The 13,738-nt window shown below is 43.8% G+C and overlaps 1 protein-coding gene and 1 long non-coding RNA gene across 5 annotated transcripts in view; one reads left to right on the top strand and one right to left on the bottom strand.

Annotated features, from left to right (window-relative positions):
* Positions 1–1,360, bottom strand: part of LOC119473124 — a 7,087-nt gene extending 5,727 nt beyond the window's left edge. Inside the window, exon 1 of the long non-coding RNA XR_005202319.1 lies at positions 1,287–1,360. This is a non-coding gene — a long non-coding RNA (uncharacterized LOC119473124). The remainder of the gene's footprint in view (positions 1–1,286) is intronic.
* CFAP61 (cilia and flagella associated protein 61) overlaps positions 1–13,738 on the top strand; it is a 302,253-nt gene that overhangs the window by 166,037 nt on the left and 122,478 nt on the right. For all 4 annotated transcript variants that reach the window (XM_017541511.2, XM_017541510.2, XM_037743091.1 and 1 more), the window contains one exon: positions 5,766–5,893. In XM_017541511.2, coding sequence (XP_017397000.1) covers positions 5,766–5,893 — 128 coding nt within the window. The remainder of the gene's footprint in view (positions 1–5,765; positions 5,894–13,738) is intronic.

Here is a 13,738-nt window from a genome sequence, read left to right as displayed (position 1 = left end):
CACAAGCAACCACATCTGTAATTCTCATGATAGGTATTCTTTCCAATAACCTGTCCTCCAGACAATGAACAATTATAAATACTGTTAATCAATTTTCATCCTTAATAGTAGTAACAGCCCTTAATAAAACTAGGAATCGCCCCCTTTCACTTCTGAATTCCAGAGGTAACCCAAAGAATCTCTCTAATGTCTGGCATTCTTCTCCTCATATGACAAAAACCAGCCCCTAACTCAATTATGTTTGAAATTTTCCCATCAGTAGACACGAACATCCTCCTATCTATCACAGTCCTATCCATTATAGTGGGCAGTTGAGGAGGACTTAACCAAACACAACTACAGAAAATCCTAGCCTACTCCTCAATCACTCACATAGGTGGAATGGTAGCAGTACTAACCTATAATCCAAACGTTATCATTCTAAACCTAATTATTTTATTTTAACAACTACCGCATTTCTAGCACTCAACCTGAGTGTAAGCACTACAACCCTGTCACTATCTCATGCCTGAAACACATTAACATGGTTAATACCTATAATTCCACTAATTCTACTATCCCTAGGAGGTTTACCTCCATTAATAGGATTTCTGCCTAAATGACTCATCATTCAAGAATTTATGAAAAACAACAGTCTTATTACCCTGACCATTATAGCTATCATAACCCTACTTAACCTATACTTTTATATACGCCTAATTTATTCCGTCTCAATGACAATATTCCCCACATCTAATAGTGTGAAAAGAAAAGGACAATTTGAAAACACAAAACCCATACTACTCCTCCCCCCAGTTATCATTTCTTCTACCTTCCCTTACCCATCTCTCCATTAATACCAATTAGAACTTTAAAATATAGGTTAAATAAGATGAAGCGCCTTTAAAGCCCTTAGTAAGTAAATCATTCTTAATTTCTGTAACAGATCTAAGGACTGCAGGACTCTATTCTGCGTCAATTGAATGCAAATCAACCACTTTAATTAAGCTAAGCCCTCACTAGATTGGCAAAATTTAGTTAACAGCTAAATACCCTAATCAGCTGGCATCAGTCTGCTTCTCCCAACATCAGGGGAGAAAGTGGGAGAAGCCCAGCAGGATTGAAGCTGCTCCTCTTGAATTTGCAATTCAACATGATAAGTCACCTCAGAGCTGGTAAAAAGAGGCCTTGACCACTGTCTTTAGATTTACAGTCTAACGCTCACTCAGCCATTTTACCTTTTTTTCCACTTATGTTCATCAGTCATTGATTGGTCTCAACTAATCACAGGTAACAGAATACTATACCTGCTATTTCGTGCATGAGCGGGGATACTGGGCATCGCCTTAACCCTTCTAATTCAAGCAGAATTAGGCCAACCAGGGACTCTGCGAGGAGATGATCAGATCTATGATGGTATTGTCACTGCCCACACATTTGTCACAATCTTCTTTATGGTTATACCAATCATAATTGGGGGTTTCAGCAACTGACTGGCCCCTCTGATAATTGGTGCACCTGATATGGCATTTCCCAGGTTAAATATTAGGAACTGCTGACTTCTCCCTACCTCTTTCCTACACCTACCAGCTAGTGCTCTACTTACGACCGTGGTCCTCGGGACCGCAGACTGGTTGTAACACGATTTGGTTGTAAGTTGAGTAGGCTATATGTACAGTTAAAATGGTGCACGTGGAGATGGTAGTGCTGCCGGAAGCTGGTCCGCATTGTCGTACGCCCAGCTGGGCAACGTTTGCGCTGCCAGACGTGGAGCAGTCGTGGCTAGCGATTGTGGTCGTAAAGTCGAATGGTCGTAAGTTTCATAGGTGGTAAGTCGATCAATACCTGTACTTACATCCTCAACAGCAGAAGCCGGCGCGGGAACCGGTGAATAGTTTATCCCCCTTTAGCAGGAAACTTAGCACATGAAGGAGCCTCTGTGGATCTGACTGACCATCTTCTCACCCCACTTGGCAGGTGCTGCTTCTACTTTAGAGGCCATTAACTTTATTCCCTCAATTATTAACATAAAACCCTCAGCCATATCCCAGTATCGAACACCCCTTTTCATCTGATCCGTCCTCATTGCGGCAATCCTTCTCCCTTCCCGCCCAGTCCTAGCTGCCGGCATTACTATACTATTAACTGACTGTAATCTACTTTTTTTGACCCTGCTTGGAAGGAGTGACCCTATCTTGTACCAACATTTATTCTGATTCTTTGGTCAATGTGAAGTCTATATCCTTATCTTACCAGGCTTCAGGATAATCTCCTATATTGTAGTATTACTCTGGGAAAAAAGAGCCATTTGGGTATATGGGCATAGTATGGGCCATAATATCAATTGGCTTTTTAGGATTTATCGAATGGGCTTACCATATATTTACAGTGAGAATAGACACAGACACATGAGCATACTTCACCTCTGCTACCATAATTATTGCTATCCCTGCTGGCATCAAGCTCTTTAGCTGATTAGCTACACTGCATGGTGGTAACATCAAATGATCTCCCACAATATTCTGAGCCAGGATTCATTTTCCTTTTCACAGTAGGAGGTATAACCTGCACTGTACTAGTTAATTCATCACTAGATATTGTTTTACCTGACACATATTATATTGTAGTCCATTTCCACTAAGTACTATCAATAGGAGCAGTATTTGCCATCATAGGAGGCTCTGTTCACTGATTCCTTCTATTTTCAGGTTATGCACTTAATCAGACCTTTGCTAAAATCCACTTCACCATTATATTTACAGGTGTTAACTTAGCTTTTTCCCACAGCACTTTCTCAGCCTATCCGGTATGCCCTGACATTACTCCGATGACCCTGATGCACACATCACATGAAATATTATCTCATCCACAGGCTCATTTATCTCACTAATAGCAGTTATACTAATAATCTTTATAATCTGAGAAGCCTCTGCTTCAAAACAAAAAGTTCTAACAACTGAACAGTCGTCCACTAATTTAGAGTGACTTTACAGCTGTCACCACCTTACCACACATTCGAAGAGCCGACCTACGTGAAAACCTAAATGAAAAAAGAAGGAATTGAACCTCCAGAAACTGGTTTCAAGGCAATCCTATAACCTCTATGACTTTCTCAATAAGCTATTAGTAAAATAATTACATAATTTTGTCAGAGTTAAGTATAGGTTAAATCCTATATGTCTTAATGGCTGATTTTGTTCAATTAGGCCTCCAAGACACTGCATCTGCCGTTATAGAGGAACTGCTCACCTTCCATGACTACACTCTTATACTTATTTTCCTAATTAGTTCCCTAGTCCTATATAGTATTTCCCTAATACTCACAACAAAATTAACTTAAACTAGCACCACAGATGCACAAGAAATCAAAACTGTCTGAACTGTCTTACCTGCCATTATCTTCATTTTAATTGCCCTCTCATCCCTAAATGTATTCTGTATATAACAGTTGAGGTTAACAACCCTTCTCTTACCATAAAAGCAACTGATCATCAATGATACTGAAGCTATGAATATACAGATTATGAATAATCAGGCTTCGATTCTTACATAGTTCCAACAGCAGACCTAAAGCCAGGAGAACTTCAACTCCTTGAACTTGATAACCGAACAATTCTCGCAATAGAAATCCCCATCCATATATTAGTCTCATCTGAAGATGTCCTGCACTCACAAGCTGTCCCCTTATTAGGCCTAAACAGAGGCAATCCCTGGACACTTAAACTACCTTGACTGCTATACAACCAGGCCTTTACTATGGACAGTGCTCAGAAATTTGTGGGTCAAACCACGGTTTTATTTTGCTTGGCCAAATCTTGCTTTGGCCAGATTTAGAAAGTATTCCTATTTTCACTTACCTTTCTTGTATTTCGGCCATTGCCATGAGAAGAACATGCCTTGGCTCTCTTGCATCAAATAAGAGAAATGTGAGGCAGGTTTGGAATCTGCAGGTTGGAGCCAGACCCAGCTGAGTCCAACCTAGATCAGCCTGCTTCCAGCTGACCCAGAATAAGTGACAGCTGTTTTAAGCCAAGGCATTTTGAAGTGGTTTGTTACACTGCACTATTGTGGCACTATCTGACTGATATGTATTGCATATATAACTGAAGAGTCCAAAGGTAGTATGGGTTTCAGGTAGGGTTTGAAAAGAATTCCTGTTCTATTTATCTGTGATTCTCTTGGGGCTTCAACCCAGGATGGTTTCTCTCTTGGCATGATGACCATAGCCATTTCAGACTTCACATTTACACCACGTGCCATCCAGAAAGCAATAAAGCTTCTCCAACTATCATGCAAAAGTCCTGGGCTTCACTTTGATTAGGTCAACTTAGGTCCTGAACCAATCACTGAGGAAAGAGAGTGGGAGTATGCAACTTGGTTTATGTGAATTGTGAGTCCCTCTCGAAGATGGGAGTAAGCCCAGTGTCCTCCGAAGTTTCTGTTGTGCCAAATTAAAGGTGGGAGTTGTAGGGTGGAATAGATGTCGAGAGGTACAAACAAAGCTAACCATGGAGAGTCTGAAATCTCCTACTTTTGTTTTAAATTTCTATCAATATGTTGTTTGGCTCAAGCCATTTTTCTTCCTCCATGTTGCTAGACTATCTAGAGATGGAGAGATGGCATTTATCCTCTAGATCTTAGATGTTACCTTGTAAATGGCAAAGCGTATGGCCACACCCATGTCCCTACAGTACTAGAAAGTGGGTGGGAACCCAAATAAGTCTACCATTACTCTTGTCAGACTCCCAACTCCTGGTATCTCAGGATTTTAAGAAACTGCAAAGCAGTTCAGTCTATTAGAATGTGAAGACTTCTGAGGTAGAGGATGAATTAATGCTGATGTAATTAATGGTGTGGAGTGAGGTGATAAGAATGTCTCTCCACTGACTTCTGGTCTCCATTGTTTCCAATGAGAAGTCAGCTGTAACTTGTTATTGTCCAGACACATAGTAAGCAACAAATAATGTGTGTTGAATCAATGGATTAAAAATAGAACCAAGATTTTTGACACATATCCCAATGTTCTTCCAAGAATACGCCATCACTTCCTTGTAAAACTTTCCTGTGCACATTTAATGTACCCCCTGCAGCTTCTGCAGGGAATTAAATCAAATAAATGACTAATTCAGGTAATTTTTGTAATGTGATCACTAGTTACATTCTGTGCTTCTAAGAGGCCTCCCTGACTCAAGTATCTGAAAGGTTGAACAACCCTAATCATTTAACACGTGTTTGCCATTTAACAAATGTTTGGCATTTTACAAATATTATTGAGCATCTACTGTCTACAAGATACTGTGTTATTTAGCATGAGGGACACAGAATTGAACATGAGCTAAAACTTGTCTTCAAGTACCCAGCCAATATTATTTGTTCCTCAAGGTTTCAGGGAAACCGTGGACAGAAGGAAAGACTTGGAACCTTTCACAGAGCTACAGATTCTCAGGGAGTAGCTTGCCTGTCGCCTTGTAATATTATTTACCTCATTGTCTCTAATCATTAAGGGTCTCAGCTTTAAATGAAACATCTGTCAGCATTAAGATAAAATCTTGAAAACCAGGCATTTTGATGCGGCCCAGCTGAGATGTCAGGCATATTCCTATGTTCTTCCATTAATTTCTTAAAACTATCTTCCCATGCATTTTACTGTGGTTGCACATAGCACTGTTAGGTTTGTTTTGGTGGTAATATCCTGGTTAAATAATTCCACATAATTGCAAATTTGGGAGTGTGGACACTGCTACATTTTCTTTGACTCCTTCTTTGTCTTTGTAATTTTTTTCCAGATGAGCTATGCCTTAAACCATACAAACAGAAAGCTAACATTGGAACCTAAAATAGCTGTCAATGCCAGGATTGTTGTGGTTGGTGCATCCAGTGTTGGAATTTCTTTCCTAGAGACGTTGGTATTTTGGTGAGTTGTTTTACTATACTGATTGATTGGTTTTTAAATAATAAAAATTATCTCCCTACATCTGAAGAGAACCCCCTCAGAGAACAGACCTGAGGTTGTTTGCTACTCCACACATCCTGAATGAATGAATGAATCAGTGGAAGAATATTCTAGATCAGGGGTTAGCAAACCATAGCCCTGAGGCTAGGCAAATGCTTTTGCAAATAAAGCTTTATTGGAACACAGCCACACTCATTTATGTGTTGTCTGTGGCCATTTTTGTGCTACAATGGCAGATTAGATGGCAAACTCCTCTGCTGAGTAGCTGCAACAGAGGTCATATGGCCTTCAGTGCCTAAAATACGTACTGTCTCACCCTTCCCAGAAACAGCCTACTGACCCCTTTTCTAAAGGAATGTTTCCCTTACTGGCCAGATCATAAGAACCACCTGCAGCATTTGTTAAATACGTAGATTCCCAGTTTCTGCACCCGACTTGCAGAACCTGGTCTCCTGGGGAAGGGTCTAGGAATCTCTGTTAATAGATACTCCACATAATCAGACAGGTTTGGGGATGAGTTTTGACTTCATACATTACTAACACACTTTTAGAAATGGCATGCGGGTCTGGACCTTTCTTTCGGCTCTTGAATTTTGGGTCCCAGGGAGCAGGTAAAACCCTCCAGGGAATACAGAGGCCTGTGCACCTCTTCTGAGGCTGTTTTCTCATCCGTCCTCAAAGCACTAAACAAGGTTTCCTTTCAGACCCCATTTTCCTGATGGGTGATGCTCAGGGATTTCCAGCATCCCCAGTCTCTCTCTTCATCTGCTCTTTGAATTGAGCACCTCTTTAATAGAAAACGCCCTGGGTTATGGTCTGAGAACTTGGGATCGTGGCTTGGCCTCGTCAGCACTTAACAGGGAGCCCCTAGCATATTGCCTAGCTTCTCTCAAGCTCACTGTCTTCATTTATTTTTTTAAAAGTCTCATAGATGTTTTCAAACCCTGACTTTGGGAACCACAGAACCCCGAATTAAGAATCCAGTTTTTCTGTATCTTTTGCTCAGGATCGCATGAAAAACATTAGCTAGCATTCAAAACTACAAGCACTGAGAGGTAAGCAGGAGATGGGAAAATGCAACCCACCATCACTCTTTCAGAAGCCAGCAGAGTTCTTAGCTCAAGACAGGTAGGCCTTGTGAGGGGCTGGGTAAGGAAAGAAATGGAGGAAATGACCCTCAAAAGGTGTGTGCCTGGTTAACATGGAGATGAGCTAATCCCAAGTGGTTATTTTGCTCATTTGACATCCCATTAGCCAGATAAAAAAAGAATTGATGTTTTCACTTTCTGGCCAGTTTGTTCAGTTCTCCAGAATATACCCTTCGGTAACCAGAAATAAATTATGTATCATTAGTAAAGTTAGTAACAGAGTTCATGTGCTTTAAATAATGTGGTCAGTCTGCAGCAATATTTCACGGCAAGCATGAAATGATGAGACGCACCTAGGAATATTCCATTCCCAGGGTATGCCACGTTGTAGTCTGAGTGATTTACTTGTTCTGATGGGTCTCTTCCTCAAAAACTTTTGAATAGCAAGTTTTATGCAACCATTTTTGAATGATGAATTATCAGGGTGGAGCTGTGAAATTACAGCAGTTATGAAGTTATCATAAGCAGGTCTTAAATCTTAATTTAGTTGTATGATTAGTCATAATGTCTTATTTAAGTGATTACATTGAGATGTATACAGGTAATTTTCTTTTTGTGGAGTCAACTTAAATTTAATAAAGAAAAGTATAAATTTTGATGTAGGTATTGGGTTGATTAAATTTCCCAAACAGAGCCTTTTAAAGCATTCTAAAACACTCATAATTCTCTATCATCATTACACAGATTACATGCACTAAAAATAGACTGGTATCAGTTTACGGATCTCTAATCCTTAAGAGAGGAAATAGTTTTCTCATTATTTTCTCTAATTATTTTAAGTCAGCAATCACCATAGTAACCTATTGCATATTTTACTTTCCCAGTTTAACTGCCATTTGAACCTAATTTTGTAAATGATTTGAGCTGAAATGAAATTGAAGAAATAGTTTTCACCCAACACTGACCACCAATGAGGATAGAATCTACATTTTGGAAGCAAAATTTAGGAAAATCAGCTTCTTTGCAGTCTTGTTTTGTTTTGTTTTGTTTTGAGACAGTCTCGCTCTGTTGCCCAGGCTGGAGTGTAGTGAAGCAATCTCAGCTCACTACAACCTTTGTCTCTCCCCAGGTTCAATCAGTTCTCCTGCCTCAGCCTCCCAAGTGTCTGGGAGTACAGGTTCGAGCCACCACACCTGGCTAATTTTTGTATTTTCAGTAGAGATTGGGTTTCACCTTGTTGGCCAGGCTGGTCTCAAACTCCTGGCTTCAAGTGAGCCATCCACCTTGGTCTCCCAAAGTTCTAGGATTGCAGGCGTGAGCCAGTGTACCTGGCAGCCTCGTTGCAGTCCTGAGCTACATTGTCAGACTTAGCGGGGACACCACCATTCCTGGAAAATCCACTTGAGGCCCAGGTCAGTAACCTCCTTTCCCAGAAAATCTGGTAGTTCTGTTATCTGGTGACAAAACAAACACAACTTTGTTCTTGTATTATTTCCATGCAAGAAATTATAAAATACATTTGGTCTCTTCAAAGGACACCAATCAGTTTGCACAAATTCCTTCCTTCTCCAAGTGCTGAGGTGCTACGGGGAGAGCTGAAGTGCTTTGCCCAAACTCACTACCATAAGGATGTGAGCTTCCCTGGGATGTAAGCTCCATGTGACAAGGGAATCCCTGCAGGCAGTGTTTTGACTGTTTTAAGTATGATATTTTATCTGCTAGCAGCCTGCAGTTAATCTGCACAGACACATCTTCCTGTCTATGTGTGTCAGTCCTGACTCCTGCATTTTGTCCTTTTTAAGGGATGCCTCTTGGGCCCTCCCGTGCCCAAGACCTCTGTGGCAGGCATTTTCCTGGGGACACACCCCAGCATCCCAGTCTTTTGCTTCCCCTGCTGTCCTCCCTGCTCTCCTGCCCTTGGCCCTGGTGATCCTCTAGCAGAACCGAGGAGCCAATGGCCCGCTCTCAGAGGTTTCTATAGTCTCCCTCAGCCCTGCAGAGGCCTCCAGGGGTGGAGATGGGCAGGGGCATAGAGTCATTCAGGGTGGAGTGGGCTCAGCTCATTGGTTCCATCCCCTTCATCTTATGCACTTGGCCTCTTAGGGAGCCTAGGAGGAAAGGACCCGGGCTTCTTTCCTGTTACCTGTCCAGCCAGCACAAGGACATGTGCATTTGTGGCAAGGATCAGGAGCTGTGCAGGGCAAGGCCAGGGCCATGGGGTGGTTCTCTTGCGTTGCAGGGCACAGAGGAAGAAAACGCTGGCTTGTACTTTGGGGTAGAGGGCCGTGAATGAGAGGGGAAAGGGCAGATCTTAAGACATTCACTGTGAGATTATGTGTGTTCTTCATAACGCCCAAGACATTTAAGTGATAGACTTGGATTATTTTTAAGTGACTGTTGTGATTGGTGGGTTGTGTTCATTTGGCTGCCTTGTTCTTTGGGACTGAAAGTTCTTGGCTCAGGCACTACGGGTATCACATGTGCAATTTCCTTCTCAGCACTTCCATTAGAAAGACTCTTTAAAACCTCCAACCACTGGAGAACGCAGAAATAACTCAGCCTAAGCTGTCAGCCCATCTCTGCTGCCAATCAGTGCTGTGGCCCTGAGGGAGGTACTGTCCTCATCTGTGCTGAAGGAGAGTCCCAGCAGGAGCCCCAGGTCCTGCTAGCCCGAAGGCACCACCACTGTAGAAACTCCACAAACCCTATCAGGGTGAGATCTAAAGTGAACTCCCACCAAGGCTAGCCCTGCTGAACTCCCCAAACGCAGTACTTTCACTATTTCAGGTTTCCACAAAGATACTCCAAAATCATTGCTTTAAATTATAGAAATGCTATAGCCAAAGAGAGGGGGTGGGGGAGAGAGAGAGAGAGAGAGAGAGAGAGAGAGAGAGAGAGAGAGAGAGGAGCAGGCACCAGATGTATGCACCTCTCTTCTGTTTCTGCATCCTTTCACTGCTGGTGTGGTGTTGACATCACCTGTGAGCTCGTTAGACAAGCCGACTCTCAGGCCCTGCCCTAGACAGTGTCCCAAACAGGCTTCTTCCCAGAATTGTGAAGACCAGCATCCTCACTGTCTCCTGGGCATGCATTCACGGAGCTGAGGCAGTTGCTCTCCTCTTCGGTTTCAGCAAGTGAGTCTCTATGCTTCAGCGTTTTGTAGTGTTTACTCTTAATTACAGAGAAGTTCCTTTTAATCCATTATTTTTAACTCCTGATTTAATCCCATGTAAAGAGTCTTTTGAAGAGCCTGTAATGGCACTAGAAAAATGCGCACAGGAGTAATGGATGACTGTGTCTGAAAGCAGCCCGGGCGGTGTCCCGGCGACCCTCCATGTGACTGGAGAACAACCCTGATTCATTGGAAACACTGGTGGGCACTGGAAAGCCCAGGTTCCTCTTGTCTTTCACTTCCACCACTGAGAAGAGTTTTCTCAAAGACTGACCAAATCATCCTTAGCAAAAATCATCCTTAGCCTTAGACTTTCAGCCTAGACATTGATCCCTCCTCTGGCCGAATGTGTCGAGGTGGCTAAGAATAGCTTGGAGCAAGCAGGGCATGTTTTTAAAGCTGCAATTGTGGCAATGACCACAACTCCTGTTATCGGGCCGTGCAGTTCCGCACAATATCCGGCACAGCTGTGGGCTCTGGCAGCAGCCAGCCTAGCGCTGGCGGCTTAATTAGGCTTTTTATCTTTACATTTGTCTGAGGACATCTGAAACCTTCAGTGTGGCCTGTCACTAATTAGGTGACTAATTAAATAGTCAGTGCTTCCTTGCTGATCTCAGAGCTCAACCGCAACAGACAGGTTTGTGACTGTGAAGCCCGTCCTGTCGGTCTCTGCACGTGTGCTCCTCGCAGTTGCCCTGTTCGTTGACCTGCGCAAAAATGACGTGGGAGTGAGGGCCGGGGCATGTGAGGGCCACCCTCCAATGTGCCTGGGCAGCAGGCAGCACGGACATAAAGGCACAAGGGAGATGGGCATCCTCAGGGCATGCTGGACATCAGGTCTGGTACAGAGGCTGGTCTGATGGCCAGAGCAGAGGGGATGGCGGAAAGAGCTTTATGTGTCAGGCTCAGCATCTCAGTCTTCCCAGGCAGCAAGACTTGACATTCTGCCACCAGAGAATAACGACCCAGAACTCACCCTGCTGTCACTAATTACAGCGGGGTTTCCTATTTGACTCTGATATTTAAATGTATTCATGTTAAATAAAAGCACCTTTATTTACAAAAATTATCCGTCCCTGCTTGTTTCAATATAAGTTACCTCCTCACACCCACATTAGAGACTCTCAGAACAAAAGCAAAGAATCCACTTTGAGTAACATTAGGCCTTTTCAGTGGGGGAAGGTCAGCTTATTGTCCTTTTTTATGGTTGCTTTGTGATTCTTTGGCATTAAGGGTAAGTAGGAAATGCATTCTTCATGATCTCACAAAGCACAAACCATGTACCTGGATCTGAGTTGTACCCACCTCCTCAGCCTTCATCATCTGTTATTGGATGATTTTCAAGTGATGACATTGGTACCTGTCTTAGTTTTCATTCCTTCAAACCAAACTGAAAACAAAGCATTTGGATGCAAGTAGTTGATTTGGGGGTGATCCTAGGGAACTGCCTGAGAGCAGGGCCTTGTGACAGGGAAGTGAGGAAAGCCACAAAACCAAAAGACACACTTGTCCGTGGGTCCCCACAGTAGACAACTGAGGTCATAAAATGGCCATGGACAGAGAGAGGCAGGTAGGAGCCCCTTTGCAGGTGGGCAGGTGGGCCAGGGTGAGGTGAGGGGGCCCCAAAAGCATCTCTGGAGCACCCTTGTGTCCCTTAGCTTATTCTGTTCTTGTTAATATTCTTGAAGTTGCCTTTTACTGAAGCTTGGGCATATACGACAATGGAGGAGAGGCAAGGGCTAGATAAGAAGGCTACATGGAGAGGATTTTGTGGCATTCTTGCAGTTTTAAAGAGGACACAGGCGTACTACCAGAAAGTTTTGCTGGAAAAGAGATGGCAATTAAAGACCTTGTCTTGGCAAATACTTCATTTCTACTTTGGGATGGAGATAAGTTCAGAATCAGTAGTTTTCAAAATGTGTTCTGTGGCCCAGCACTGTCAGCATTACCTGGGAAGCTGTTGGAGGTGGGGATACTCAGGCCCCACCCTCCAGGGACTGATCTGAAACCCCAGGGTAGGGCCAAGGCTCTGCTTTCCCAGCCCTCCAGGGGAGGTGGTGGGTCAAGGAAGTCAGAAGCTGGGGTGGAGTGGAGAGGGCCCAGGAGAATTATCCAATATCCCGAACCTCAGTCTCCTCACCTGTGCTGCGGAAAAGGCACCCGGAATCCCTCCTCGTACACCAGCCTGAGCATTCAGTCGGGTAGCAAATGTCAAGCAGCTGTCCAAAGGCCTAGTGCTGATACTTGTTAGACGGACACCTCCCCCCTAATTAAATTTGCATAGCTAGACCTCTATGGGGGCCTGCACTGACTTTCAAAGGCGGGAAGTGACTGGGGAGCTGGAGTCTCCTCCGCATGGAGGATACCCTCTTCCCTGAGGACTAGGGGGGCCGGAGGCATTTCCCACTCACAGCTGCATCTGACTCCTGGTGAGACGTTCCCTGGTGTCTGTGGAACATCCTCCTAAGAGACTCATGTATCTCAGATATTTAATAGAATCATATACTTCCTTCATAGAAACTTACATTAAATTCTCCCCTCCTTTCTTGAGCCTCCCAAACTCTCAGGACCCTCTCAGTTTTCTCCTCCTTGAATAGAGGCTCTCAAAGTGCCATCCCTGGCCCGCCAGCATGGACATCACGTGGGAGCCATTCGAAATGCAGATTCTTAGGCCCCACCCAGACTTCTTGCATCAGAAACTCTGGGAATCGGGCCCAGCAATGTGTATCTTCACAAGACCTGCAGGGACTCACTTGGTCAATGCCGCTAGGCCGATGTGGCCTTTGCCCTTCCTGCTCTGTCCTCCCATCCCCACTTTTCTCACGGGCAGCCTCACTCCCAAAAAAGCAAAGGGCATCGTACACCCTCAGCTGCACACCCTCTCCCACTTCCTCAGCTCTGCACCTGCCAGGCACTTTCTTTCCTCCCTGCGGAGGGAGGATTAGGGCCGTAACATCCATGCATTTGAATTCTTTTATCCTGGCACACATAAAATTACTGAGATCAGCTCAGCTGTAGAGACCCCACCCAGGCAGTGCTGCAGGCACTAAGAAGCAGACACCCAGATAGAACAGCAAATTGGGACTATTAGGGGGCCAACAGACTTCCAGGCTGAGAGCCTCAGGGGCTGACAGCATTCCAGGCTCAGGGTGTGGAGCACACGCTGACCCAGGTACTTATTCTCTCTGAACAGGTGATTATTATCAACAAACAGGTGTTCAGTGTTTTCTCATAGAACCAATATTAACTAGGTAGGCAGCTGGTGCCTGCTTAACACTGATCAAGGACAAACCAGAAAGTATTCTCCATGAGGGAGCCACGGGGGCAGGCTCACATATCCCGTGCTTAAAGAATTGTTTTAACCGGTGTATGATATACATATACTGTTTTCTACTTTAGAAGGCCCCAAGTAGTTTTCCAATGCGGGGGTGGGCAGCTAGGTTTTCCTTGTGGCTGTTCTTAGCAAACAATATATTTTATCATACACTCAGCATTTTTCAGTAATCATACCTCTTTCTCTCTCTTTTTTTTTTTTTTTTTTTTTTT

This window comes from Cebus imitator, unplaced genomic scaffold (assembly GCF_001604975.1).
Source record: "Cebus imitator isolate Cc_AM_T3 unplaced genomic scaffold, Cebus_imitator-1.0 Scaffold134, whole genome shotgun sequence".
NCBI lineage: Eukaryota > Metazoa > Chordata > Mammalia > Primates > Cebidae > Cebus > Cebus imitator.
The sequence above is the reverse complement of the archived record's forward strand: the minus strand, read 5'-3'. Positions and strand labels throughout refer to the sequence as shown.